The 25,835-nt window shown below is 40.1% G+C and overlaps 1 protein-coding gene across 12 annotated transcripts in view; it reads right to left on the reverse strand.

The window, feature by feature from the left end:
- The window catches only part of RBMS1 (RNA binding motif single stranded interacting protein 1), a 203,744-nt gene that overhangs the window by 10,377 nt on the left and 167,532 nt on the right, over window positions 1-25,835 (reverse strand). For 9 of the 12 annotated variants that reach the window (XM_072961046.1, XM_072961045.1, XM_072961051.1 and 6 more), the window contains 3 exons: window positions 18,269-18,426; window positions 16,204-16,283; window positions 785-900 (listed from right to left, as the gene is read on the reverse strand). In XM_072961046.1, the coding sequence (XP_072817147.1) occupies window positions 785-900; window positions 16,204-16,283; window positions 18,269-18,426 (354 nt within the window). The remainder of the gene's footprint in view (window positions 1-784; window positions 901-16,203; window positions 16,284-18,268; window positions 18,427-25,835) is intronic. The other 3 variants (XM_072961049.1, XM_072961053.1, XM_072961055.1) reach the window with 1 other exon arrangement.

Raw genomic sequence — 25,835 nt, forward strand, 5'->3', positions numbered from 1 at the left:
GCAACAAAAAGTGACAGTTTCATAGTAGTTGATAAAATTGACAGTTTCTGTTAGACAAGCAGAATTATAAACTCAATACAAGAATTAAGCTCTAGCTCGCACTGTCCCATATGGGAGCTGTTAGTCACAGGCAGCTATTTAAAATTAAATGAAAGGTCGAGTCCCCCTACCCTACTAGCTACGTCTCAAGTGCCCAACAGCCATGTGTGGTTAGTGGTAATCACTGGAGGGTACAGATTCTGGAACATCTCTAGACATTCTTGAACCAGTATGTTACTTAAAACCAAAAGAACAATTCATTAAAAGCAAATATGGGAGAATGGAGGAGGGCCAACATTTTTATTAGGAAATTGAACTTTTCTTCCCCTAAAGAACATTTTTAAAAAGAATTAGGCAAAAAAAAAAAACCCTCAATGACACATATATTATTTATTTTAATAATATTTAAAATAAATTCTGAATAACTTTAAGTGTAAACCTAAGAAACCATGCCATTAAAAAGAAACCACTTGTGCAATTCTTACAGCAATTTAAAATGCTCTTTTACTTTATAAGGCAGGTGACTGGTGCATGGAGGTGTTTCCATTGTCTATCTGTCCATCCGGAGAGTCATCACTCTTAGCATCACATCCACTGGGGAGAGTTTCAGTGTGGTATCATCTGGATATAAAACTTGAATCCTGGCACCTATCCTAGCAGTGTGGTGGCCAAGTCAGGAGGCCGCTCATGTGACTCTAGCGTTGGTGACTCTACTCCCCAACTAAAGTTTCAGGAAAGGACTTACAAGTCTCACCTCTCCTTCTCTGTGCCATGGTCTTCCGTTAGGGATGTATTTGTTTGGGTTCTGTCTCTTCTTCTGTCCTCCATCCGCAAACTTACACAATAACGGTTCTGTAGGAGCTGAATAAATAGGTGAAAATAACATGAAACCAAAACTGTACGTGCGCATGAGTGATACAGCCTAATCGCCTTTCCTTTCTAACCGCAGCAGCGTTGGTGCTCTGAGGAATGGCTAGAACGTTTTAAGGAAAAAGTGTTCTCAGACCCGTATAAGACGATCCACTGGTGAAAAATGCAGTATAGAAAATACATTAGTTATTATTTTCCAACCAGAGCGTAACAAGGCACTTGAACAAGAGCTCTTCCGAGGAAGCAAAGGGACCTTTGGAGTCACTTCTGTTCTTCTTTAGGGGCAGATACTCTTCTTCGCATTCTGGGCCCTGGCCAACTCCACTTCTGTAAGCCTTCAGTGTAATCAGGAAGGTCTCACCCTCCTCCCCTTGCCTTAAAAATGCTCCCACAGCCCATTATAATTCCTCAGAGAGGCCCTCACTTTCTCCAGTAGGAAACAAGTTCCCCTTCATACTGCTCACATTGCAGTGCTGTTACTCAGAGCATTTATAACACCTTGCAAGTGCGGTGATCTGTTTGGTGTCTGTTTCCCTCCAGACTGCAAGCTTCACAGGGGCAGTGACAATGTTCTGTTCATCACTGTCCCTCCAGTGCCTCAGGGTCTGGCATTGCATAGGCACTTAGTATATATCTTGGCTGAATCAATGAATGAATACAAATAGGCCTTGTTTATTTTGAGGGGGGCTACAGCACTGAAGATGGCTGTTGTGAGAAAGCCGGAAACACCTGCCCAACGTATTGAAAAGTTTTTCTGGGCTTTGAATCATCCCACTCGATGCTGCTTTACTGTACATCCGCCTCATAAAATGATCCCAAGAAACTCACAAGGAAAAGCAAAAGATGCAGAGACCACCTTACGCGGATACATATTCATTAGTTAAAAAAAGAAAAAGGCGATGATACAGTAGGCCACTCATGACTTTTCCTTTACAAAATTTTTTTTTTCCACAATGGAAATAGCAGTGTATTCCTAAAAGTTGTGCATGTTTCTGTATGTTTCTAGTTAATGTAATGAAGACAATCACACCTTCCTGTCTGGCTCTCACAGTCCACCCTTTGAGCAGAACCATGATTACTACTTTCAAGTTCTGTTTCAAAGTTAAATAACCATGAAAAGAAAAATATTACTTGTGAAGAATTTACTCCTTTCTCCTTTGCCTCTTATTATCCTAATTCATCTCTTATTTTGTATCACTATTACCCACCCACTAATGACAGGGTCTCAGTGCTCCTCTGCCAAAAAAGCACAACACAACCAAAACCCAATGTAATTCCTCCTTGTGCGCCGTCGAGGCTGTTGTTTGGCAGTCCCTTCTCCCCTCGCGGCGGGGGAGCCTCTCCAGAGGGACAGGCTGGCAAGTGAGCTCACATCTCAATGGCAACTGTACTACTACGGGTGCCGGGAGGCGACAGCAAACCTGTCATGTGTCCGGTGAGACACCGTGGGCCCTGCCACTCACAAAAGGGTCCTGTGTTTCCCTCTGGCTCCAACACCTCCCTCCCCAGCCCACCTGTTTCCTGAGCAAGGAACTCCTGTTCTCCCATTTAAGGCAAACTGGGTGTGATGAAGACAGACAGGGGCCAAACCCTATATACCCCCCCCTTCTTTTTCCCTTACAGATTGCATCTTTTTATTTATTTATTTATTATTGAGTTATAGTCAGTTTACAATGTTGTGTCAATTTCTAGTGTGCAGCACAATTCTTCAGTCATACGTGAATATACATATATTCATTTTCATATTCTTTTTCTACTACAAGATCTTGTATATAGTTCCCTGTGCTATACAGTATAAACTTGTTTATCTAGTCTATATATACCTGTCAGTATCTACAAATCTCGAACTCCCAGTCTGTCCCTTCCCACCTCTCTCCTGCCCTGGCAACTACAAGTTTGTATTCTGTCTGTTAGTCTGTTTCTGTTTTATATTTAAGTTCATTTGTTCTCTCTCTTTTTTTTTTCTCTCCAGATTCCACATGAGTGATATTATATGTTATTTTTCTTTCTCTTTCTGGCTTACTTCACTTAGAATGACATTTCCAGGAACATCCATGTTGCTGCAAATGGCATTATGTTGTCATTTTAATGGCTGAATAGTATTCCACTGTATAAATATACCACCACGTCTTTATCCAGTCATCTGTCAATGGACATTTAGGTTGTTTCCACATCTTGGCTATTGTAAATAGTGCTGCTATGAACATTGGGGTGCAGCTGTCATCCTGAAGTAGGGTTCCTTCTGGATATATGCCCAGGAGTGGGTTTGCTGGGTCATATGGTAAGTCTACTGTTAGTCTTTTGAGGAATCACCATAGTGTTTTCCACAATGGCTGCACCAAACTACATTCCCACCAATAGTGTAGGAGGCTTCCCTCTTCCCCACACCCCCTCCAGCATTTATCATTTGTGGACTTTTGAATTCTGACTGGTGTGAGGTAATACCTCATTGTAGTTTTGATTTGCATTTCTCTGATAACTAGTGATATTGAACATTTTTTCATGTGCCTATTGATGATTTGTATGTCTCCATTGGAGAATTGCTTGTTTAGATCTTCTGCCCATTTTTGGATTGGGTTGTTTGGTTTTTTCTTATTAAGTCTTATGAGCTGTTTATATATCCTGGAGATCAAGCCTTTGTCAGTTCATCTTTTGCAAATATTTTCTCCCATTCTGTAAGTTGTTGGTTTGTTTTACTTATGGTTTCCTTTGCTGTGCAAAAGCTTATAAGTTTAATTAGGTCCCATTTGTTTATTTTTGCTTTTATTTCTATTTCTTGGGTAGACTGCCCTAGGAGAACATTGCTGAGATGTATGTGAGATAATGTTTTGCCTATGTTTTCTTCTAGGAGGTTTACTGTGTCTTGTCTTATGTTTAAGTCTTTAATCCATTGTGAGTTTATTTTTGCATGTGGTGTGAGGGAGTATTCTAGCTTCACTGATTACATGCTGCTGTCCAGTTTCCCCAGCACCATTTGCTGAAGAGACTGTCTTTATTCCATTGTATATTCTTGCCTCCTCTATGAAAGATTAATTGACCAAAAGTTTTTGGGTTCATTTCTGGGCTCTCTATTCTGTTCCATTGATCCACATGTCTGTTTTTGTCCCAATACCATGCTGTTGTGATTACTGTAGCTGTGTAGTATTGTCTGAAGTCTGGGAGGGTTATTCCTCCAGCCTCGTTCTTTTTCTTTAGTAATGCTTTGGCAATTCTGGGTCTTTTGTTATTCCATATAAATTTTATTATGATTTGTTTTAGTTCTGTGAAATATGTCCTGGGTAATTTGATAGGGATTGCATTAAGTCTGTAGATTGTCTTTTAACAATATTGATTCTTCCAATCCAGGAGCATGGGATATCTTTCCATTTTTTAAGTCTTCTTTAATTTCCTTTATCAATGTTTTATAGTTCTCCATGTATATAAGTCTTTCACTTCCTTGGTAAGATTTACTTCTAGGTATTTTATTGCTTTGGGTGCTATTTTAAAAGGGACTGTTTCTTTCTTTTCCTATTGATTCATCATTAGTGTAAAGAAATGCAACTGATTTTTGTACATTAATCTTGTATCCTGCTACCTTGCTGAATTCTTTTATTAGTTCTAGTGGTTTTTGTGTGGAACTTTTACAGTTTTCTATATATAGTATTGTCATCTGCATATAGTGACAATTTTGCCTCTTCTTTTCCAATTTGGATCCCTTTTCTTCTTCTTGCCTGATTGCTGTGGCTAGGACTTCCAAGATTATGTTAAGTAGGAGTGGTGAGAGTGGACAACCTTGTCTTCTCCCAGATTTTAGGAGGAAGGTTTTCAGGTTTTCACCATTGAGGTCTATGCTGGCTGTAGGTTTGTCATAAATAGCTTTTATTATGTTCAGATATGTTTCCTCTATACACACTTTGGTTAGAGTTTTTAACCATAAATGGATGCTGAATTTTATCAAATGCTTTTTCTGTATCTATTGAGATGATCATGTGGTCTTTGTCCTTTCTCTTGTTGATGTGGTATAATCACATTGATTGATTTGCATATGTTGAACCATCCTTGTGTCCCTGGGATGAACCCAACTTGATCATGGTATATGATCTTTTTATTTGCTGTTGGATTCTGTTTGCTAATATTTTGTTGAGGATTCTTACATCTATGTTCATCAGTGATACTGGTCTGTAATTTTCTTTTCTGGTAGTGTCTTTGTCTGGTTTTGGTATCAGATGATGGTGGCTTCATAGAATGAGTTTAGGAGTATTCCCTCCTTTTCAGTCTTCTGGAAGAGTTTGAGAAGGACCAGTAAGAGTTCTTCATATGTTTGGCAGAATTCCCCAGTGAAGCCATCTGGTCCTGGACTTTTATTTGTAGGGAAGTTTTTTATTGCTAATTGAATTTTATTTCTAGTGATGGTTTGTTCAAGATCGGTTTGATTCAATCTTGGTGGACTGTATGTTTCCAGAAACTTGTCCATTTCTTCTAGGCTATTCATTTTGTTTCCATATAGTTATTCATAGTATTCTCATATATTTTGTATTTCTGTGGTATTGGTTGTAATTTCTCCATTTTCCTCTCTTATTTTATTTGTGCTCTCTTTTCTCTTCTTCATGAGCTTGGCCAGAGGTCTGTCAATTTTGTTTACTCTTTCAAAAACCAGTTCTTGGTTTGATTTTTTTCCTATTTTTTAAAATCTCTATTTTACTTAGTTCCTCCCTGATCTTTATTATTTCCTTCCTTTTGCTGGCTTTTTGGGGTATTTTGCTCTTTTTCTAATTCTTTTAGCTGGTAGGTTAGATTGAGATTGTTCTTTTTTGAGGAAGGCCTGTATTGCTATAAACTTCCCTATTAGCACTGCCTTTGCTGCATCCCATAGATTCTGTGTGGTTGTGTTTTCATTGTCATTTGTCTCAAAGTATTTTTTAATTTCTTCTTTGATTTCAGCATTGACCCATTGGTTTTTTGTAACATGTGGTTTAATCCCCATGCTGTCATATTTTTCTCCTTTGTTTTTCTGTAGCTGACTTCTAGTTTCATGGCATTGTGGTCAGAAAAGATGCTTGAAATTATTTCTGTCTTCTTAAAATTGTTGAGACTTCTTTTGTGCCCAAGTACATGATCTATCCTAGAAAATGTTCCATGTGCACTTGAAAAGAACGTATATTCTACTTTTTGGGGATGTAATGTTCTGAAAATATCAACCAAATCTAGTTGTTTTATTGTATCATTTAATTTCTCTGTTGCCTTATTTATTTTCTGTCTGGGAGATCTGTCCAGTGATATTAATGGGGTGTGAAGGTCTCTGACAATGGCTGTATTCCCATCAATTTCTCCCTTTATATGTTAGTAATTGCTTTATGTACTTAGGTGCTCCTATATTGGGTTCATATATGTTAATGAGTAATATCCTCATATTGTGTTACTCCTTTAATCATTATAAAGTGTCCTTCTTTATCTTTCTTTATGGCCTTTGTCTTAAAGTCTATTTTGTCTGAAATCAGTATTGCTACTCCTGCTTTCTTGTCATTTCCATTTGTGTGGAATATCTTTTTCCATCCTGTCACTCTCAATCTATGTGTGTCCTTCTCCCTAAAGTGGGTATCTTATGTGCAGCACATTGATGGTTCTTGTTTCATTATCCAGTCTGCCACTCTGTGTCTTTTGATTGGAGCATTTAGTCCATTGACATTTACAGTAATCAATGATAGATGTGTGTTGACTGCCATTTTGAACTTAGTTTTGCAGTTGATTTGGTAATTCCTCTTTGTTCCTTTCTTTTTCCTTTTGTGGCTTGATACTTTTCCTTTGTATTATCTTGGATTTTTTTAGTTTTTGTGACTCTATTGTAAGTTTTGGCTCATGATTACCTTTTTTTGTATATATATTACCCATTACTATAACTGTTTGTTTTAAATAGGCAGTATAATATAAGCTCAAACCCATCCTATGAAGAACAAAAAATTTAAAAAAGAAAAAAACTCTGTATTTTCTTGCTCCCCTCTCCCACTCTTAATGATTTAGATGTCATCTTTTACAATTTTGTGTTTATTCTGTTGTAATTTGTGGTAGTTATCGCCTTTCCAATTATGGTTTTCTCCCTTCTGTAGCATCCTGCTTCTTTTCTAATTAGAATAGACCTTGCAATATGTCTTTTAGCATAGATTTAGTGTTGCTAAATTCTTTGTTTTCGCTTGTCCGTGAAGTTCTTTCTCCTTCCTTCTATTCTAAAGGACAGCCTTGCTGGATAAAGTATCCTAGGTTGCATCTTTTTTCATTCAGGACTTTGAATCTATCTGGCCTGTATTGTTTGTGTAGAGAAATCAGCTGAAAGCCTTATGGGGGTTCCCTTGTACTCTTTTTCTCTTGTTGCCTTTAGGATCATTTCTTTATCCTTAATCCTGGCCATCCTGATTATAATATGTCTTGGTGTGTGTCTGTTTGGGTTCTTCTTGTTTGGGACCCTCTATGCTTCCTGTACTGGGATATCTGATTCCTTCTTTAGGTTTGGGAAGTTTTCAGTCATGATTTCTTCAAATACCTTTTCAATCCCCTTTGCTCTTTCTTCTCCTTCTGGGACCCCTATTACGTGTAGGTTGGCATACTTTATATTATCCCATAGGTCCCTTATATTCAAACTCTACATTTCTAAATGATGTTCTGTCTTTTCTGAAAGACATATTTTTTGGAAATGTCTACCTTCAGCCACAGTCACAGAAGGTAAAGTAAATGGATGCAGTGAAGCAAGAAACTTCTCATCACTGATAATGCTTTTAATTCTACAGCCAGGCAATTCAGGGACAGATGGAAACCAGCGTCGAGAGAAGACAGCCTTCAAGGGGGGAGGAAGGAGAGTGTCTGCCTGCCGAGGCCAGGAATGCCTCACCCTTGACTTCTAAGGACAAACTGGGAACTTAAGAGATAAACAAGCTCTCTCTCTCCACAGATCTAGAATGGACCTGATGGCAACAAATGTTTTCCCCATGACACCTGAGGTTTTAGGATTTGCATCCTTATAACCTTTTAGAGCGAGAGACAGCATCAACTCTGTGGTGCTGGTACTTTGGGGAGCTGTTTTTATCTAGAGGCATTGTAAAGACTAGTTCCTAGATTGAAATTCAAATTTAAAAAAAGTTTACTTGGCACCCCGTGCAGTAATGCAAATGGACCATTTTCCTCCATTAAGCAGAGAAAGAAGCTGACCAGGTTGGACTCCTCCTGAAAGTTCCCTGGGTTGCCCAGGAGGTGGGCAGGCAGGAAAGGGAGCAGCTGGGCAGCTGTCCCTGGCGAGCGCCAAGGCTGCACATGTGCTGAGAGGCTAAGTGCACCTATCTGTGGGAAGGTGCTTCCAACACAGTTCCTTCATCTAGACTGAGCTCTGTCAAAGAAAAAGCAATTTCAGGCAACAATAAAGCCTGCTAAAAATGTATAATGATGAGGTAAACATCAAGTGAGTGATGGCATGTTTGCAAATATATCATTTAAAATGAAACAAATGCAACAGAATGTAGTTGAATCTTTCAAAAATGAATTACATTTGCTACATGATTTTGTGCTATCATTAAGATACTTCCCTTCCTCTAAAACCAAAAAGGTGAGTAGTTGAAACAGCTTGTCTACTGGCAGGTGTCCCATATCTTACAAAAACTAATCTCTTATTTTAAAGAATTATAACCAGTAGAAATGATACAGCTTTTAGACAGCTGTTGGTTCTCTGTTTCAGGCAAATAGGAATGCGCCAGAATTCTGTGTGAGGCAGTAGGAAATTCTAACAGATTCTTTCCTCTATTAAAATTTTCTCTGGTTTGTTTAACAGTTGAAGTTTTTACTGAATGCCTACTATGTGCAAGGTGTAGTATTAAAAGCTAGGGATACGGTGGGGGATAAAACAAGGTCTTACTTCATAGTTCTTGCAGTCTAATGGGGATGAGGGTGGCCCCAATCTTATAAAAACCCTTTCAGCCATTTATGGGACAGAGCACTATTTCCAGAGATTTTATTTAGTAAAAATGCCACCCAGAAGTGAAATTGTTCTGATACAGGAACAGCTGTACTTCTTTTACAGCTGCTGCTGAGACACAGCTTATGCCTAAACACTCTTGATAACCTATTTATTACAAAGATTATACCATGTGCTCCAGGAGAACAACTATGTGAAGATATCTTTTAAGACATTTAAGTTACTATTAAATTGAGCAAGAGTCGATTTCAGTTGGATTTTTGAATCAAAAAAACACACATCCAGATCTGTGTCATGACCCACTTATTTTTTAAGTGTGTGCAAGACTGTTACAAAATGAGTGGTCTTAATATGCTGTGGTTTATTCCAGGCAGGGGCAGGAACAGTCTCTAGTTTGTGTTTTGGAGCCTCGTACCTAGGTTCTAGGTTGAAGTATAGGGCTGCTGTGTGATGCCAGCTGCTTCTGCAGGACAGGTCCTTCAGGGGGCCTCCTGGATTGCTCTTTTTAAGAAGGAAGCTACTGAGGAGGCCTGACATGCAGGAAAGGAAGTGCCATGAACACCAGTACTATGGCTCTAATCAAGATAAGTCTGGGAATGTGAACTTAAAAAAACATTACTATGCAGCAGTCAACCTATATCCTCTATATGGTCAATTTTTTAGATTAGTAGCTCTTCATCTTACTGTACAAAATAAGAATATATATTAAATCACCAATTATTTGTTAGAACTCTCTGCAATTATTAAGTTGATATAAATGTTTCATAAATTACCCTATATCAGCTGATTTTGCCAAATATGCAGAGTATGTATGTCCAAAAGCTTAACTGCTAGGCTAGGACCTTCAGCAGGCAGCACTGCATGCAAGCACTGATCATCTTGTGGGGGAGATTTTAAGAGCCATGTAAGGTAACTGCATTATGAGATACTCCAACGTGCCCTCAACAGGGATGATGTACAAATGCTTCATCTGTGGCACTGACAATCCCTCCTAAGGGTCCGGGAGCCAGAGGGCGATGCCTCACTGCACAGCTCCACCAAGCTGTGTCCGTACCCATCTTCTGAAGCACAAACTCTGCAGCAATGCAGGCTCACAGGTCTTCCCTGGGTACCCACCCTGAGCATCACTTCTAGAACGCCTGCTTTGACTAAGCACTGGGGCTCATGATCAGACCTCCTGGACATCGTCCTCACTTATCCAACCCAACGGCTCAAAGGACCACGGGTTCTCTGTATTTGTGACAAAGCGGACATTTCCCTCACCGTGTTCTAACAGCTGGAGAAGCTGCTACATCCAGACTCCCATTTTTCTAGTTACACAGTATTTTATCCCAATCAACCACCTGTAAAACATAAACTGCCCTTGACAGAAGCTTTCTCTATCAGTTGTGGAAAACTAGCCACTCAGCAACTGTAATTAGCTTCCTTTCTTGATAATGTTGGCAACTTTCAAAATTCCTCAACTAACAACACGCAAGGAACTATCTGGGGCTTTTTTAAAAATTTCACCCTCAGGACCCAATAAACATCATCCCTTCTCCGTGTGCACGACATCATTTCCTGTTTCAGTCCCCTCTCTGTTTCTCACCAAACCCTGCTGTCCTCAAGCACAGGGCAGAGCTATGGCTTCTCTCCGCAGATGCCTGCCCTCCCCTACCGTAGGTCTGTCTCTCTTCCTTTCCTGACCCTTACAGACCGGGCCCATCTCCCGCCAGCTTTCCTTATCAGTAAAATAACAGTTACACAACATTCAAGTCAGGTTAAATAGAAAACAAAAAAGCAGTACTTCCCCATCAGTCCGACATAAATATTTTACTATTGTAAATTTACTACTTTTCTAAGTCTATATTTTTCATCTTTGCAATGATAGGGCCTTTTCTTCTACCAATTACATTGTGGACCTTTACCTTGTTACAGAATTAGTTTTTTTTTTTTAGTGGTTACATAATGTTCTATTTAAAAAGTGATTGTGTATAGTTTCTCTGTTATCATATCTAACAATGTATGAACATCTGTGTGTGTATCTTATGGCTTCAATCCATGGCCAATGCAATACTGGTGGTCAGGTTCCACTGTGGTTAGAACACTGGCTCTGGGTTAGCCTCCCTGAGTTTGAAATTTGGCTTTCCCATTTTCTAGTGAGTGACCCCAGGCATGTTTTTCAACGTCTCTAGCTTCATAAGAACTGTTACAATGAACGTATATAAAGTACCCAGAGCAGCTCGGCGTATTAGCTAGTGTCAGTACCACTATAACAATGGGAGGACCTCACATTTTTGAACTACGGCTCCTCCTCTTACCTTTGAATTAAGATAAATTCTTAGGACAGGAAATTCTGGTTCAGAAGTTATAAACATTGTTAGGGGCTGCCCTGTTTTCCATGGGATTTGATTCTACGAGATTTAACGACCTGGCTACGGTTGCTGCCTTGGCTTCACATAGATTAAAGAAATGTTTAAGTTGTAGTAAAGGATGGAGTTACTGGCAAATGCCTTTCAGAAAACTGTTTCATAGTAATACCTACATCTTCCACCCAAGATCTTTATGCTTTAATTAAATCTTACTCCACTAGTTACTGTTCCTCTTCAGCAGAACCTGACAGCGGGAGGTGTAACGCTGATGGGAGGGGCTGGGTGTGAGGGATGGTGGTTACAGCTGCCTGAGGGCAGCCCCAGCGTAAGCCTGGCAATGGCACCCAAAACATCTTCTGCTAAAACACCGGCCCCCTTCTAGTTGTGGTCCCTTGTCACTTGTTAAAAAGCAGACTTCCCCTCTTTGGTAGAGAATGAGTTTGAATTTTGGATCTGCAAGCCAGCCGTCACCCTGCTGGCCTCCCAGGCTGGTTCCAGCACTTTTACTTTCATGGCAATGATTTACTCGTAAGATTCCAGCTCATGGAGGGAACATCTCAACAACACGTGCATTCAGACTCTGCTCTCTTGTACATTCTGGGTGAGGAGACATGAACTGTAGGATCACACCGTCCTAAAGGGACCAAGAGCGTCACACATGTCTTCAAGGGTTTCTTGTGTCCTAGAGTTGCCAAAATTTTCTGTTTTTACAGAGTTAACAATGCTTAAGACAAACATTCAGGAAATGAAATGGGCCATAAGAACCCTTGAAAGGTCTCCAGCCTTTTTTTTTTTAAACTACATTCATAATTTTTCCTCTAAACATTATTACCTTTTCTGCCTCCTGGCACGGGACAAGGCCCTAATAACTTTACCTATAGACAGAGCAGAATGTGGGTAAAGAGCAGTTTCCAAGCCCTGCTGGGCACACACCCAATCTGAAAAGTCAAAGCGACACAGAAAGCAGATGTAAGACAAGCTGAGGTCTCTGGATGGAGCCGGCCAGCAGTCACACATGCACTCCACTGTAGCTGCTCCATGACACAGACGACGCTTTGGGTGATGGGGCAGAATGACGCCAGCACAATACTGGGAACCTAATTAGTGCTCACATATCCAGTGACCACTTTTCTCTTTAAAAAAACAAAAACCTCTCTGCCCTTAGCACACAAGACTTATTCAGGCGCCATTAATGTCATGGAGAGGTTCAGAAAGAGAAGTGATCGGACCGCCTCCTGCAGCACTGAACACACGTGCGGCCACCCTCTGTCCGGGGATGGGGGGTGTGTGCTGTGTGTCTCCCGCGGAGAAGGAAGGGCAAGCAGCCCTCGGGGAGTCCCTGCTAACACGCCGTGAGCGTTAGTCAGTCTTCGCAGAGACTGTGCTCACTTCCAGGAAGGTACTGGAAGAACATTTTTTGGGCAAATCCCTGAATTATGACCACGAGGGAGACTGTTTTTGCCTTGGGCACATCTCCGAATTTGGACATCATAACTAAAACTTCCCGTCTCTTATTTCGAACGTTCACCGTCTGGGAAACCATCACCCTATTTCTCCATAGTGGAGTTTTTATCAAAGCAGTTATGACGTGGTTATTTTAAACCTCTATGGAATTCACCGAGACTGTCTCACAAAGAAGTCATTGGTTCTTTTGCCCTTGTTGGGGGCCTTCCAAGCAAATCTGACTTACTGCCAACCAGATAGCACTCAAAACCAAGGTAAATCCAGATAATGGACAGTGATTCAACATTTCCAGGGGAAAATGCGACACTGAGTGGGGAAGAACAGAAGGAAAGCAATGACTGTTTTGCAACAGAAACTAACATACTCCTGAAGAATATGCCATAAGATAAAGCCTTTTGGAAAATATGGTAACATCAGACATAAAAGCACATGATCTTTAAAAAGTAATTTCAGAAAACAGATTGCATGAACAATTGTGATGTGGTACACTGGACTTTTATGGAACTAGAAACATGTACTACGTCCTGTACGCTGGCCCACACCACAGTGCAGTAAGCCTGGCATCGGGGAACCCAGCCACGTCACCTTGGTCTGAAGAGCGTGTGGATGGGTGGCATATGACAAGTGACAGCTCATGCACAGCTGACCTCCTTCTGCTTTGCCATCTAGAGATCTTCTTACGAGTGTCACGTGATGAGTTTACTGTTCACTTTGTTAATTTTCAGAAAGGGTCTTCTGGGGACTGTGTCTAAAGTGGGTTTCTTTTCTCTGCTTGGCTCCAATGTCACAGGCAAACTGCCAGTCGTGCAAGAATCTGAGTCCTCTGACACAAACCAGCCTGGATAATTCTGCCTCTGCCAGATAAACAACTTGCATCATTAAATAAACCATCCTCTGACTGTATTTATGAAATGTTATGTCTGCCTAGCAATGAGCCTACATTATTTAAACATTAAAGTGGAGGCTCATTCAATTTACCCTTGTCTAACAATATTTTTGTTTTTCATCTGGTTCTACTGGAAATAATCATATGCACCTCCACCGAGAAACCCATGTAACAGAGCAGCCATTCAAGTAATTGGAGGGGAGAGGGCAGCATCTAATAGACAGGTAGTCAAAGATAATTCCTGTATTATATGTAAAAAAAAAAAATCCAGAGAAGTTGAAAATGGCTTCAAATTCTGTTGTGGGCTCTCAAGTCCACTGGGGACTTGTTTTGGGGAAGGGTTGGGTTCACTGGAATACCATGCTTCCAAATCCTGAACTGTACATTTCAAACTCCTGCCTAAAAGCAGCACAACCTCACAGTCCAAAGGTATCCAAAAAGGCCCTCAAAATAGCCATGACTGTGGTGAGGAGCTCTATATGAAAATGTTCTTAGAAATCATTTGGTAACCTCCACTTGGTACAGGGCGATGCAAAGGCTTTCTGCACCTACCACAAAATTAAAAAATTAAACACCTCTCCTGCCACTAAAGAACTGCAGTCTAGTTAGAAACCAAAACTACTACACAGGAAAAGATCACCAAACATCAGAAAATGGCATCCAGTTCAGTTCTGGTTCAGAACAAAGAGAAGACCTGGCTGCACAGCTGCCCGCCCTGCAGTGATGCTCCCCATGGAGAAGGGGCCTGTCCACTGCTTATGCCCTGACACCTAGCACAACATGGAAGAAACCATTCTTTACTAGTTACAAAGGTACAGAGAGTCCTACAATCATCTCTGTGTGGTTTGGAAATCAAGGTCTTTTTTTTTTCCTGGAAAGGGTGTGACCAAGTCTTCAAACCTACTTCAAAGAAGACAGTTAAATGACACAACCGCCAAGTCCTTTGGAGAAAAAAGGAAACTGTCCAACTTCAGTTTGTGACACCCCGAGAGCTATTTCATTTAGGGAACTGGTAGATCTTAGACTGATAAAACATTAAAACAAACATATGCTGGGGTAGTTTTCCTTCTCAAGCTCTCCTCGTTGCATGTAGATGAGCTGAGAAAGTACAGAGGTCACAGTAGATGGATGAGCAGCCCTTTGGAGGGACTAATCCTCTGGGGTCCTGATACGCAGAGGATGGCACGGACGCAAGGAGAACCCAAGGTTCAGCTGTGCGAGTGCCAGACTCAGAAGGCCCTGCAGGGCAAGGCTGCCAGAAGGCTCCCACGCATGAAATTTCTCCCTTGTCTTCACTTAGCTGGAGGGTGAAAACATCCCCTTCTCATTTCTGTTTTTCAACTTAAGTGTTATTGATGGAGAAACAAAACTGACTTAAAAAACAAAAAAGGAAGCTCTTTCACAGGGCTGAGTTCCCTGGAAGAGTGTACTTCCAGGGGTTGTATTTTATGTTTCAAGCTCGTGCCGGTAGGCAGCTCAAGCTTACGTGCAGTCATGCAAATGTGATGCACCCTGCCAGGTTCCGGTGTTAAAGGATGAAGTCAGTCTGTGATATCACACATACTCACAGAGAGGTTCTCTATGAAGTGAGACTCACCTGGATACAGAAAATTAAAGTGAATCCCTAATCATAAACATCAGCCATCCAGTTAAAGATGGACCCTCGGAGCTACAGAAGAATAAAGACCGAACACTAGTTACACATGCACAAATGGAAATCTGGTTTGTGGGCAGCCACGAGGAGGCTGGCTGTGAGCAGTCAGTACGGGCTCGGTGAACGCTGAGTGCAATTTACACAAACCCAACAAATAGTGGTGCTTAGTTCAGTTCAAGTACTGAGCTGAGCATGAAAACAAAGAGAACAATTCTGCCTTCGAGGAGCTTAATTTTGTAGACTGACATGTGTAAACAGGTTAAATGCTGCTGTATAGCCGGGTGCTGTCAGGGCGCTGTGCAGAGAGTAACCCAATTGGAGCGGAGGAAGCTGTTGAAAGCAGGAGGCGAGCCTTGAACAGAATCTTGAGAGGGGAGGGGACAGCCAGGTTAAAGGGACTGCAGTGAAGTCATCTGCTTAGGATTAGGGGGTGGGGGTAGTTTATGGAGAGGCCAGAGCAGGCTGGTGAAACCTGAGAAGAATCACCGTTCAGTTCAGGGTGAGAAGCTGAGTGAGGACCAGGGATGCTGAGGGTCAGCCCAGTTTGAGGGGGAGTTAGAGTGAATGTGCTGTTGGAGTGAAAAGCTCTTGGGGGCGGTGTTCTTGGTGGAGACAAAGCAGGGCAGAGCAATGGGGGGGAAGTGGCTACAGCAGAGTGGACAGCAGGGCCACCGGAGCTGAGGTCCAGGCACCGTAAGTGGAGGGGGGGGGTGCCAGGGCCCTCATCGGATGTGACTGAGTGACAGCATATTTACAGAGAAAGGTGGGAAGATGTGTTAGAGGATGGCTTCTGCATCCCAGGAGGAGAGGCTTCTGCGTGCTTTACAGACAGCTCCTTTCCCCTGGGTCTGCTTCCACTCACATTAGTCAAGTCTTATTCCTAGATCCAAAGAAATAAAGAGCTAAATGAGGAGTTTTTTTGTTTTTGATATGAGTCACTACGTGCTAAAATTATACATACATTATAGAAAAAGACTACTAATAAAATTTTAGACAAACAACATACCAGAAACTCCAGGTGGTGTCTTAATGAATTTTCCATTAAAATGACCAATAACGGCTTCACACTTTTCTGTTGATTCCATCCTATTTATACATAAAAATAAAACATATAAACAGATACCTTAGTTTTCATTTTGTTCTGTGCACATGAATACATTCCTATTATAGGTTTACTGGATACAAATGAAATCTAACAATGTGAATAAGGAAAATTGTATTTATCCTATCTTTTATCTGACTATTGTTTGTATACTTCCCTAGTAAAATGAAAACTGATAACCACAGAATACATTCTGAATAACAAAATAAATTAATTATATAAAGTGTTTAATATCAAGATATAAATTGTGTAATTTTTCCTACTTGTTGAAAAATTGACAGCCAATACACAATAGCTTTGTTAGTCATGATTCTGAATTAAAAATAGAAATACTAGTTTAAAATAGTAGTGTATTTACCACTGCTAGAATATTGGTCATTTTAAAGATGGTCTTTCCTTTTACACATAAACAAAATGACAGACTTCAAAAGTCATAAGAATCGGCATCAATCAGAGGATATGTCTTATATGTTTTTCACATTAGCTTCAATTTTAAAATTAAATTAGTGAAGTCAATTATATACCTTCTTTGCCATCTTGGCTCTAGAGGAGTAATTAAAGGATGGAGCCGAACAACTATTTGACATCTGCAGGTGGCTAAGAACATCTGAGAAACATTTCAGGGGAATTAAGTTATTTTGACTTATTTTTCTTTAGTGGAAGAAACACTGAATAATCTACGCAAAACGCATTACACTCCTGGACTACTACCAAGAGTTGTACCTTGGTTTTAATGGGTGGTGATAGTTTTAAGAAGCAACAGAATTTAACTGGGTTGCATCTTCAGATACAGAAATCAAACTCCTTGATCTGCTGTCAAAAGAACACCCACAGAGGGACGATTTCAGGAGGCGCTGAGCCTTTTCATTGTTTCACTGGATCTTTTCAACCCATGAGGTGCACACTGGGGATGCTGGCCCTGGTGACTTTCTACCTGCAGAATATTTTAGTTTTATTATAAAATCCCCTGGCCTAACAGAAAGCACAATGGACTAAAATCCAAAAGAACCAAGTACTAGACCTTGCTTCATTGCTTGGCAGCCCCATGACAAGGGAAAAGTCCTTTCTTTTATTCAATTTTCGTGTATGTGAAAGACTGAACAATACTTGGCTTTGTTGATCTCACAGGCCCGTGGTAGATGTGATTGTCATCAAACAGGATAATGTATAGGAAAGTAAAATGTCAGCAATTTTCCCTTCGAAGTCAAAGTCAATACTTTAAAACGTGTACTCACGATTGGTCACTGCACAGTATTAATAGGTTATTAAATAACGTAAAAACAGTTTTAGTACTTCGGCTTTCAGATTAGAACTGTGTCAAAAACCAAAGCTTCTCCTATTTAAGGTTTTTCCTTTAAAAAGCAAATTTACCTCCACACTGAAGTGTCCTTTCTAGGGATGAAGGGATAAAAATGAGATGGAAGGAGTGAGGGGTACTTTATATATCTGCAACATTTTATTTCTTAAACAATCCGAAGCAAAATTGTAAAATGTTACATTTAGTGTAACAATCGGTGGTTTACAGAGGTGTCTTATCATTGGTGTACTTTTCTGCATGTCTGAAATAATTTCATTTAAAAATCTAATTCACTGACTATTGATAATGAACCAAAGTTACACCTAATGAGACAAAAATACCAATTTATTTATGAAATTTAGGAGCCTGAGATTGTCACTTTTAAGGAGTTTAGACATCCTGATCTAATTAATATTAAGGAAACATACTTGCAGAATTATTGCTAATGTGGTACTTCTTTGCCCTGAGCCATCAAATATTGTGTCCTCAGGTTCAAGAATCCTAATGAACTTCCAAAAGACTTGAGAAAATGCGAACTATGTTTTACACATAATTTAAGTTCATGGTACCTATAAACCCTGGCTTAAATTCTCTCTTCTTGCTCAACTGTTATTTTCCAGGAAACTTAGCAGAGATATTGTTGTTGACAAGAAGAAAGGGCAGTGTGCTTACCTAGCAAAGCCAACACCACGACTTGTCCCACTGGAATCACGTAGTATCCTTGTAGAAATAACTTGTCCAAATGGTTTTAGCATATTTTCAAGTTCTTGCTCATCCATGGACAGTGGCAAATTAGAAATATACAAGTTGGTAGGATCTTGTTCTTGTTGCTAAAACAGAACAGAGAATTGTCTGTTAATTTCCAATAGAAGGTGAGACAACTTACGTTAACACACCACCTCTTATGTAGCCAGTCTCTGCACTGAGGTCCTTTTAAAGTACTAGCAAGTGAGATCTTGGGAACTACAGAACACTCAAGTCACCTTGGACACTTGAAAACAGTGTCTGAGGCTTGGACAATCTGTGCAGGTCGGACATGATCCCACCAAACCACTCTTGGCAGGTCTGGAAGTGGAACGGCTGGCAGGCGCTGCTGAGCTGGAGAGGATGCCCTTGTGGGTGCACGACTCTCAGCTGTTTGCAGTGTTCTGCAAAATAACTAACCTCTCCTCCACTACTATTTTTAGGAGTCCATTTCAGGCACACTACTGCACAGTCAGCTATTACTGCTAATAATTCAATCCAGAAACACACAACGGATTCTGGACCAGGTCATCTGAAGTCCAGAGGGACTTTGCCCAAATCCTCTTCCTTTGCTCTATGGCAGTCCTTACTACTTTTGAGTTGTGATCATTGATGGGAAATAGAGAGCTACTACATGAACAAAAATCAAGAAAATACAAAGCCATACAAAATGATAAAGTTGAGGCAGAGCAAATTTTAGAAATTGGATAAAGTGACTCAAGTGTAGATGGGGGAAGGGAGTTTTGCTAAATCTTCACTACTCAAAGGGCAAGTTTAGTAGAAACAGACTCCCAGGCCCCACCCTAGACTTACAGAATCATAAGCTGCACTTTAACAAGATCTCCATCCAAGTGGTTCATGTGCATAGCATGTGAAAGTTCGAGAAACAACAACTAAATTATTTCCCACCCACCTTTCCATTGCTAAGGTAAAATCAGCTGAAACAAAAGACAGCATCTGGATTTTCTGAGAACCCGTAACTGCTATGTATATTTCCTAATAGTTTGGTATTAAACCAGGAAATAAGCTTATGTGACTACTGGAATATTTTCTGACCAAGTAAAAATTCACCTCAGCATTTGGGAGATTAGGAGGGTCTTAACTTTAAATTAGGCTTTCCTTAGATCTTACTAACCAACTGTATTTTTATACTGAACTATTATGCAAGTTTATAATTTTCTTTAATACGTACTGTTAGTAAAGTCATTAATTGATGTCTCAGCCTTAGGGAACAGAACAGCATACTCATTATATTTTAGATTTCCAAAATGCACAGCACTTTAAAGATCTATGTGAAGCACATGTACATCTGAATCTGCACAAAGTCTCTACTTTCAAATGTACCCTGGTATTAATTAAACTTGAAATAAAAACTTTCCTTTTAAATAATCTACGGGTAAAAGCGAGCAGTGATCTCTCATGCTATACTTACGTGGTAGGAGTTAAAACCACCATCTGGGGTCCTAGGGAATGGCAAATACCCTGGTTGTCCCAAGAATTAAAGTTATTCAAGACTGAGAAGTCGTGTGCAAAAACGACTGTCCCTGTGACTTCCTGGTGCTGACAGAAGACCGCAGCATGTAACCAGGCAGTCCCAAAGGTTTGGAGCAGAACCTTCCAGCCTGGGTGCCCCGGACTCTCAGGGGTGTGTCAGTGTGTGTGTGGGGGGGGGTGGGGGTTGTGGTGCAAGAAAAAAGTGAAAAAATTTTAAATGCTGAATAGTAAGCTGAAAACTTAACCATATTAACCCTTCACAGACTAAACAAAAATGGCAACTATCCTTGCTTTTAGCTGAAATTAGATAAAATCAGTGTGGTACCACTGATTATCTTATACTGAGAATACCCTCCTACTGACAATTACATAAAGTGTATCTTTAATGGATAAAATTATACAGTGATTTAATAGATGCATGACAATAATAGATAACATGTTTCAAAATAAAGGAAAAAACAAAATGATCTTAAGTATGAAAATTACTAAGGGGTCCTGCAGCCAAATACAGCCAAGTGCCATTTATAGTGCAGCTCGTGCGTCCCAGATGCTAATGCAGTCAAGACGACTCCAGCCTGTGTCCAGCAGTTTCCAGTTAAGTCGGGGAGATAAAAACACTTGTAACGAATGCTGTAACAGAGATGCGCACAAATCACAATGGGAGGACAGACAGGGGAGCTTATCTTATTAGGGAGCACTTTTCAGAGGGCATTGCACTGAGACTTGAGAAACAAGCAGAAGGCACAAGGCTGAAACCAGATTGTGAAAGGCTATCCAAGGAGTTTGATTTTATTTTGTCAGTCATCGCTGTTTCAACTTTTCCACTTAAGCAGTGCTACCAGCAAGGAGAATGACTATCTCCTGAAGACTGTGTGGGCAAAGGACAAGGCAGCCCTGCCAGACCTGCAAAATTCCTTGAAGTCCTATGCTTTACCTTAAAAAAAAGAAATCATGTGAATGTTGCAGTCTATTCCCTATTTGAGTTTGTTTCAATATAGAAACAATATTTCCGACCTAATACTTTCAAGTCATGCTGGTACTTCAGGGAGATAAGCCATGTTTATCCTGTGATTTCAGGTACTTTGGTGGGTGAGGAGGGAGTTGGAGGAAGGAGAGACTGCCGTCCAGGTACTGCAGCTAGAAAAACACACCCTGAAAAATGGGGAGCTTCTGGAGGCATGGAAACCAAGAGTGATGTGAGCAAACCTATCTTACTAGAAATAAGTCTGAATCATGCTTAGTCAGATTCAGAATAAAGCTGGGAACTCCCTAAAGAGTATTAAAACACTCTTTGGACAAAGATATGGCATAAAAATGTTATGTAAGAAACATATATCATAAATACTGTGAGCTTTCCTTTTAAGTTACAATTATTAAAATCTAAACTAATACTGAAGAATATTTTAAAATATTCATAGCATCTGTCATATGTGAAGCATTTTCAAAAGTGCTGACAAGGTAGGCACTAAGTACTTTGTAAATCTGTGTTTTAGTTGCTTCTATTGTTAAAATATTCATAAAATTACTCTTTAAAATCTCGATTCAACTTGAAAGTTGACCAATGAAGAAGAAAAAAATAATAAAAAGTGCTAAATCAGAATCCAGAAAGAAACTGATCTCTTAACCCACTCTGTGGTAAATAGTGAGATAAGGTAGACTAAATACAGGTATCTATTTCCTATGATTTTAATGCATTTGTATTCAATAGCAAGCTCAGTCATTTAGCTTTCTTCATGGGGAATGACCTCTAGGGCTAACGTTACTTATCTTTCTTTTTAAATGGTCAGCTTATCCTGCAAACATTACATACAACATTGCAAAAAAAAAAAAAAATCAAAAACGAAGTTGAGAAGCAACTCCAAGCTGGCAGCAATGGCTACAAAAATATCTAATCACTAAAGTGTCCCTGTATCCTAGTCACATACATTCATAGTAATCGAACACATAATACTCGTAGTAAGTGGGAGTGAGTTCTTGAATAAGGGTAATTTCACCTCTTTAAAATCAGTGACAACCATAACTCTGTTTTATTACATACAATGCTATGTCTGAAAAAACAATTACTCTGTAAATTATGGGTGGTCAAACATAAAAATGGGGCCAACGGGCCTCTTTATATCCCTAGGCATGGAAAGGGTTCAATGGCTTCTCTAACAAGTAGAAAACAAGATCCCACATTGGCCATGAGACAGATAAATGGCTACTAATGTTCACTTGAGTAGAAAAGCGGGGCTCGGAGGTCCCACGTGGTGTAAAGCACTCAGTCATCATCTGAAAGAAATTAACAAAAACCTCCCTGTGCGTGTGGAATGGTTCCTAAAATGCAAGAAAGGGACTTGGCAGGAAGACCAGACATCTGTTTTCTCTTGTACTGAATAGGTTCACCAACCAGCAGATAGCTGCTTACGGGCATGTGAATGCAAACTGCTTGAAGCATGGTAGACCTCTGTGTGGAAGGGCGATTACATTCCTGCTCCTTTGACTGCCTATTTACTGAAAAAAAACGGCAAGCATACCACTAGGAAAATCACAGATGACGGTGTGCTGACCCTCAGCAGGTCTTAAGAGGTCCTGCTCAAAGCTACAGAAGTCACTCTATTAACTGATACCACCAATGTTGATTTGAGTTTCATTTTTTAGCTTGTCATCTGAGGTTTTTTCCTACTTTTCATAAATTCTGAGTCTTTTATTTTGAAAAATGGACACATTTGAAACAAATGCCAAGTTTAACATAAGTAGAAATGACCTTGAGCCTTTTGGAAAACCTTCTGATAAGGATTACTTGATGTAACAAAGCCCAATAAATACAAATTTTAAATGTCCCATTCTTAATTCTTAATTTTAAATGTCCCAGATTAATTCTTAATCTGCCTGAGGTAGGAAGTTTTTCTCTTGTTTAATTGGCTTCTTTAATCAGCAACAAAACAAACATTTAATATCTACCATATGCCAGGTACCAAGCAAGACACTGAAATTAAAACATGAATGAGAAACAATCACTGTTGTCTAATGCTCTCCACTTGTAGTTTTTAAATTCAGTTCTGAGTATTTGTGGAGTCCTTTTCAATCCAGGTATGCAAAGTGTCAAACAGTATTATATTCTCCGTGACCCACCAGACTTCCCTAGTAGAATGCTCCTTAGTTTTTTTTCTGGTTTATATAAGCAAGCCTTTAATATGTGCCAATAAGAATTTTCCAAATTTTATAGCATCCAGATTAATTTACTAGAGAAAATTGGAGTGATGGGTCCTTTATCCCCTAAACATGGGAGCCAGACCTAAATTTATTTTAAAAATTGTCTCCTCTAAAAGTACAAGCCAGGTGCTCCTTTATTCAGACAGCATAAAGGGGCTAAGTCAACTCCAGATAAATTCCATGGTTCTATGGCATAGAACAATGGACCCTCTAGCATTTAAAATACCTTTTGTAACTTTAATGATATAATAAAGAAATCAGGTCAAGGAAACTCAGCCATTCTACAGAGACCTGAAGGAATTCATAATGTGCAGAATGCTGGCCCACTGCCAGCGTCTCTGAACCCGTGCACTGCTCCTTCCTGACAGATGACGGAGGAAGGGATCATATTTCCTGGCCAATTTACAGTCCCAGCCCGCCTAAGGAGGTCTTTGAACAGTGCTCATTATCAGTCCACGGGAAAGCTGGCATTCAAAGTGCACTGTTGACACGACATACCATGCCCATCTACACCCAGGCCTGTTCTAACTAAACGCACTATAAAGACTTCTTCAAACAGCACAGATTTAATACACCATGCACTTAATATCACTGGCACTGAAAAGATGCCTAGGTAAGTATGTGTTCGCAGGCTGCTCTAAATAAGGCCTCTGCATTATTTGAAGCAGGCTGTTAAAACAGCCTCTTTCTAACTTTGTTTCAGCAGAAACCACACATACACAGACAAATGGGTGTTGGGCACCCCCACATTCCAGAGTGAGAAACCAGACCACCTAAACAGACTCTGCGTAAGAGCTGGTTGAGAACTGGCTTGGGATGCTCAGTTGACCACCCACCTCCTGCCTGTCTATGAGAGACTGAGAGGCTGGGAACGAATACGCATGTGGAGAAAACCACTGATGTGTTCTGAGTCTCAACATGTGGGCTGCTTCCCCCATCACTGCCAGTCAAGCAAGAGCGGCTTCAACAGACCATTTGGGAGGCTTGATCTGTGTCCTGTGGAGCTTGATGGATACAATGAATCAATGTCTGACTCAAGCCTAAGGAATCTAAAAGGCAAAGGGCTGGCTGGAGAGGCCTTTAAGTGTGGCTCAAAGGTATCTGGTCTCCCACGGACGGCTGGCAAACAGATCAGATGTGGGTCATGCAAGGCAGAGCTGGCCCAGGATTGTGTTAGATCCTTCCAAGAAGGCTGTCTTGAAGGACAAGAAGGTCTCAGAAGAAAGGGGCTAAAAGCAGACCCTCAGATTCTCAGGAGCTGAGGCTAACAGCCTGAGGACATGTCTTCTCCAGCTTTAAGGAACCATAGGGGAAAGAGCAAAGCATTCTACAGGGGAAAGCGTCAGTTCTGCCTGACCAGAGAAATCAACACAGATTACATAACTGTCAGGTCAAGAAACTTTCCCATCCTTTACCAATGCTCCAGCCCTGGAAGGGTTAGAAAGCACAGCTAGCCAGCTGATGGAATAGTGGGAAAAACACAAGTTGGGGAAGCAGGAAAGAAACTATCCAAGCTCCCATCCCAAGACAGGCTTCCTACTCAGAGGAGACTTGAGTTGGGCGAGGGAAGGCACTTTAACACCATATGGCACTCAAAATTTTGTCAAATAAACAGGATTGGACATTTCAATTACAGGCATCACATACTTAGCATCGTATGTGATTGAAAAATCAAGACATTCAGCATCAGAATGTTAACCAGGAGCCTATTTCATCTTATTTTGAATAAGAAAAAAGGTGTAACGTACTATGATTAATCACAACCCCCAATTTCCTAAAATGTCACTAAATACACTTGTTATACATCTGTTATGTGTGTGTTTGTATACACATAATAGATCGTTATATTGGGATGTAAACTTTTAAAAAACATCCCTTTTTGGTCACTAAATTATCAACATGGTCATTAGAAGACAATTGCTTTGTAAGCTGTGATTTCTTTTAGTACCAGCAACATCCAAGATATATCCCTTTTGCTGACTCTCAGCAGAGTTTTCAAAACCTCTACATGATTCTGACATTTCACAAAGTGTATTAGGAATATAACTTAAGGCTTTCTCTTAAACATCCTGTTTAAAATATTGTACTAAGGTTGGTGTAAATATATATAAAAATGGCTGCAAATGTGCTGAAAGACAATTATGGTCCATGAAGTTTGGATATGAAAAAAAATCAAGGAGCGTTTTACTGAAAAAAAAAAAAAATCAACCAGAAAGACCTGAAATAAAAGAAGCAACTGAAGGGACTTTTCAAAATCATGAGAGTGGCCAGAAAAGTCATGGGACCTGCCCTGGATTTGATCCAGGAGAGGAAGAAACAGGGGCTTCACAGAGTAGAGGAAGGGGATCAGAGGGGAAAGCAGAACTCATTTCTGATTGTGCCTCAGAAGTCGCTGAGAAAATGTATAGTTACCCACTGTTTACAGAGGCATATTAAACCTTCTGTAAATCATCATACAACACAGCTATTGCATATTCACAATTAAATACGTTTAAGGCCTCATCATCACTGTCTTTCAACAATGCCACAGGAAATTGCTCTATTTTGTGGACAAGTAATCTAAAAATCATGGTTCTTAATATTTACAGTTTGTTTATTCTGACTTCTTAACTCTGGAGTTCAAAAAAACCTAAAGTAAGTTCAACTCAATCCAAAGGTTTAAAAATATTAAAAGCCAAGGATTACTTTAGAAAGGTGATCCCCTTCATTAATTCCTGAAATCCTTACTTATGTCGATTCTTTTAGTCAAGGTAAATCTCTTATCCCGGTAGCTGCTTACGTGTCCTTCCACAGCCTTATGGTCTTG

The sequence above is a fragment of the Vicugna pacos genome, chromosome 5 (genome assembly GCF_048564905.1).
Source record: "Vicugna pacos chromosome 5, VicPac4, whole genome shotgun sequence".
Classification (NCBI taxonomy): Eukaryota; Metazoa; Chordata; class Mammalia; order Artiodactyla; family Camelidae; genus Vicugna; species Vicugna pacos.